This window comes from Leptosomus discolor, chromosome 16 (genome assembly GCF_034619465.1).
Source record: "Leptosomus discolor isolate bLepDis1 chromosome 16, bLepDis1.hap2, whole genome shotgun sequence".
NCBI lineage: Eukaryota > Metazoa > Chordata > Aves > Leptosomiformes > Leptosomidae > Leptosomus > Leptosomus discolor.
This window is the reverse complement of record NC_141406.1, coordinates 9,583,969-9,588,358: the sequence shown is the minus strand read 5'-3', so window position 1 is coordinate 9,588,358 and position 4,390 is coordinate 9,583,969. Positions and strand designations below refer to the sequence as shown.

Sequence of the window (4,390 nt, the reverse complement as noted above, 5' to 3'; positions counted from 1 at the left end):
CAGCTGGGGATGCGAGCGCTCCTGCTCCGCTCCTGGGCAAAGTCAGCGGGGTTCCTTCATGTCATGTCCCCAGTAGGGGTGGGTTTGATTCTGACTGACGTGGTCCCGGCAGTCACGCTGGGTGATAAAAGTGGTGACAACGTGCCGTCACCTGCCCTCCGCGCTGCTGGAGGTCTGCACCCTGTTCTGGATGCGAGGTGCTAGCTGCGGCTCAGCTGCCCTGGTGTTGGCTGGTCTTGACGCCTCCTTGCCCTGGAAAGTGGTGCTAGCATGGCGGGGGGTTACCCAAGAGCACAGCGCCTGGCCGCCTTTGCTCTGAAGTGGATCAGAAGCGCTCATGGAGTTGGTTTGTGTGGCTCAGTGTTTGGGAGGGTACTGAATATCTTCGGTGCCAGTGAAGAGCTGAAGGTGGTGACGAAGAGCTGGAGGTGGCGATGCCATTAACCCACTGCCCCGTGCCCAGCTCCGCTGTCTACCACTGCTGGTGGGGTTTGCTCAAGTGACTGAGCTCTCCCTCTCTGTGTCAGCAGGGCGCGCTCTCTTTGAGGCAGAAGCTTTCAGCCTTCCCGGAGAAGGAGCAGGACAAGCTGGCTGAAGGCGAGTTCAGGAGACTGCAGGTGCAGTTTCGGAGAGCTGGGGAGAAGAACAGGTCCTATGGTGCCAAGACGAGGCGTCAGCTGCAGGCCCAGGAGTAAGTGCAGCTTGGCTCGGCTGCGTTGTGCCCGGAAAGTTCCTCCAGGCAGAGATGTGGGGACCCTGGTGCTGAGGTGGGGAGGGGCAAGGACCTGCTCCGGCGTTGCAGGTGGGATGTGCTCCATGTTATTTGTTGTTTTGTTTTTACAGGCAAGAAATAGAGTCGCTGGCTCAAGAACAGAAGGAGGTGTTATCAACGCTGAGCCAGATCACGTCCCGGAGGAACGTGATGCTGGATGAGAGGAATCGTACGGAGCTCCACCGCCTTTTGCAGTCCAAATCCAAGCACGACTCTCTGATTGGAGAGAGAAAAGCCCTCTTAGCTGCCCTGGAGAAGCAGGTAACGCATCTGAACCATTCCCTGGCCGAGCACGGTAGAGCAGAGCAGAGTCACAGAGGGAGACCCGTGGCTGAAACCCCTCGATGCAGAATGCATCTCCTTCAGGCCTCGGAACAGAATGCTGCCTCCTGGCAAAAGACACGTGCCACTGACTAAGGGACAGAGCCAGGCTCCCATTCAAGTCAGCATCGCTGGCCAGAAAAGTACGGCGCAACTCTCAGCCTTGCTGTCCCACAGCTCTCTGCAGCTCCTCTTGGATGGCACACACCTGCCTGGGGTCACGCAACATCCCACTGCTTTTCCCTTGACTTTTGTCGTTCTTCTGAAAATGCAACATTTAGCTGTGCTGCCTGAGATGTGGCAAATCGAGGAGCAGCGACACCCGAGAGATGTCTCTTCACTTCTCCTGAGGACAGCCTGACAAGAGTCCAGAACGTAGGGCTGGAGATTATACTTTCTTTGGTTTTTTTCCTCTGTGTGCGCAGATATTAGAGCTGGAACAAGAGATTGCGAGTCAAAAGCGGAGAGCAGCAAAGGTGAAGGACGTGAAGAGGAGCGAGCGGCTGCCAAAGCAGGCCGAGACGCTGGAGACGTCTCTATACAACGTAAGCAAACCTTTGGCAGGCCTTTGGCGGCCGTGTGCGGGGCTGCACTGGGGCCTGTGTGCAACATGCCTTTTGGTCAGGACAAAGGGTAACGGTGCAAATGCGTTTGGTTGCCACAAGCTGCGTAAAGGCCCTGGCTTGTTCCCCTGGCCTGGTTGCTCCCAGAACCCCTCCAAGGCTCCTTCGAGCTTGGCGACCCAAATGCAGCACTTGTGCCTTGCCAAGAAGCCTGAAGGCCTGCGCCTGTTTAGTGACACGGCCGAGCTGCCTGAGGCCACCTTGCCTTGGACAATGCCAGCTCCGGGTCTCGGCCTGGCCGACTGTTGCCTCTCCAGCCTTAGGGAGGAGGATACTGCAGGGCCAACTTCACATCCCTTGGCCCGTGTTTGTCTCAGCCCTGGTCGAGGTCTTTCTGCAGAGACCTGAGCCCCCCAGTCCCGCAGCAGCTTCAGACCCCTTGCTTCTCTCTCCCCAGGTCACTGTCCGTTTCCACACCGCTGTGAGCAGAAACAAGCAGCTGCATGAAGAGATTGAAAGCCTCCAAATACAAAAAGCTGCTTTGAACAACATCTTCTTTAAGCTCCACAGGAAGCTGGAGAAGCAACGCAGGAGGATGAACAGCGCTCTTCAGCAATCCACAGAAGCCTACGAGGAGTGGTACGTGGGCTTGCGAACGCTCTGCGGTAAACTTGGCACCGGTGGGCAATGGCGGCGTCGAGTAGCGATGACAAGAGAGACCGCTGGCAACTTGAGAGAGAGGATTCTCCGCTCTTGTCTAGAGCTGGGTGCCGAGGGCTGGGTGCCGAGGGCTGGGTGCCGAGGGCTGGGTGCCGAGGGCTGGGTGCCTGGTCAGTGCAGGGAGACCGGTACCTCCAGGGTGATTTACTCCACCCGCCCCAGAGGTTTCTCGGGATGGGGTGAGCTGCCTCGCGGAGCAGTCTCTGTCCGCTGAGTCCCACCTGAGCCCACAGAGGGGGACGCAGCAGATGCGGAGCAGAGGCCAGCCAGCTCTGGTCCAAGTGAGCCGGGCTGCCGGAGCTGGGTGCTGTGTCCAAGTACAAAACCCCACCAAGAGCTCTGTCAGCTTGCTGCTGGCCTTGGGCTGACACAGCCGCATCGCGATGAGAGCTGGGCAATGTGCACAGCATCACGGGGGCTTGGCTGGGTCAGGCACGGAGACGGCCAGGAAGAGAAATCGTTCTAACTACGCGTGGTGTAACCTGCTGCTTTCTGCGTGCAGGATGGAGACTCTGAACAGAACTAGAGAGGAGACTGAAAAGCAGAGGAAAGACGCTGCCCTGCACGAAAGGCAGAAGCGTGTCCTTGGCACGGCGCAGATCGAAATGAAAACTTTCATGGACACCAAACTGCGAGATCTCTCGGAGTTGAAGGAAAAGGCCCAAAAGAACAAAGGTAGCAAATGAGAGAAATGCCGTGCAACGGGGACCCCAAACCAGGGCTGCGCAGGGTTGGCAAGGGGTGGCTTATAGCGCTGCACCCCAAAGGCAGGACGTCTCCTCTGCCTGCAGGCTCCTTCAGCCACCCTTTGCCCTACAGAATAAACAGACAAACAGGGATAAGCAAGGGAGGCCACCTGAACCCCTGCGTCTTGGGGTGCCCTTGGGGGAGAGGGAGGGATGGGGAAGCAGGGACCCGCCTCCATGTGCAGCCGTGGCCCCTTTGATCCTGCTGGGGAGGGATGCCACTGTGTTTGCCCCATTCCCATGCAGGCTGTGAGCTCCTTGCTTAATTTCTGAGTGAAGGAAGGCTCTGCCAAGGGCAGCCGTGGGGACACGCGCAGCCCAGACGCTCCCTCTCTCCCTCAGCCTTGAAGGCAGCCAAGCGCATCAGGCAGAGGCAAGCAGAAGCAGAGAGCTTCGAGAGCCTGATGCCAGTTTACCAGCAGCTGCTGGAGCAGGCGGAGAACGGCGACATCGACCGGCTGATAGACAGCTTTGTCGCAGAGAATCAGAAGGAGTTCTCCTGCTTCAGCTACGCCATCGAGGTCAACAAGGAGATGGCGAAGATGCAGCAGAGGATCAACGACCAGCAGGTCTGTTCCAGGCCCTTCACGTCTCCCCTTTCTCAGCTGGTGCTGCTGGGCTGGGGCTTTTCCTCTCCCACGTGTCCGGAATCACACAAGAGCCCAGCTCAGAGCCTGCCACAGGGGCGGGATTAGGGGAATGCAAAGGGGCAGCTAAAAGAGAACTCCCAGAGCCAGAAGGCGGCGTTCTCGGATCTGAAAAGGTCTCAATACTGCCACCGTGTACCCAGCAAAACGACTGCAGGATCCAGGAAAGGCAAGAGGTGCCTCGGCCATGTGTGGGGCTGGCTGGAGGGAGAAAGGCTGCCCGTTGTGAGGTCATCAGCTGCCCCCCTGGCCTGGTGACAGTGGTCCCCGGGGGGGGGTCAAGTGGGACGTCCCTGCTGCCAGGGCAGAGGGATGGTCCCCAGCCTCTGTCAGGCACATCTGGTGGGCACTCAGCCCATACCCCTCTCTCGTGCTTGTGTTTACACAGAGCAGGATTGCAGCCCTCATCGTGGACAAGGAGCCTGCGGAAGAGAGCCTGGAGGAAGTGGAGGTATGGCGGCCGGGCCTTCCCTCTGCAAGGGCAGCGCGGCCCTGCCACGTGTGCCAGGGAGTCTGGTCCTATGAACGCTGCTCTGGTCAAGGGCTGGACAGGCGTGGGCAGAAAAGGGCCCTGCATTGGCTTTGGCAGCCCTGTCTCCCAGTGCATGGTGAGAGGGTGCC

At 58.8% G+C, this 4,390-nt stretch overlaps 1 protein-coding gene across 1 annotated transcript; it reads left to right on the top strand.

Annotated features, from left to right (window-relative positions):
- Positions 1-270: 270 nt before the first annotated feature.
- Positions 271-3,817, top strand: LOC147414319 (coiled-coil domain-containing protein 63-like). The gene is made up of 7 exons (XM_086473995.1): positions 271-408; positions 504-691; positions 844-1,033; positions 1,519-2,022; positions 2,114-2,295; positions 2,879-3,051; positions 3,465-3,817. Exons 1-7 carry the CDS (start codon positions 271-273, stop codon positions 3,815-3,817), a joined length of 1,728 nt encoding a protein of 575 aa, XP_086330121.1.
- Positions 3,818-4,390: the final 573 nt, after the last annotated feature.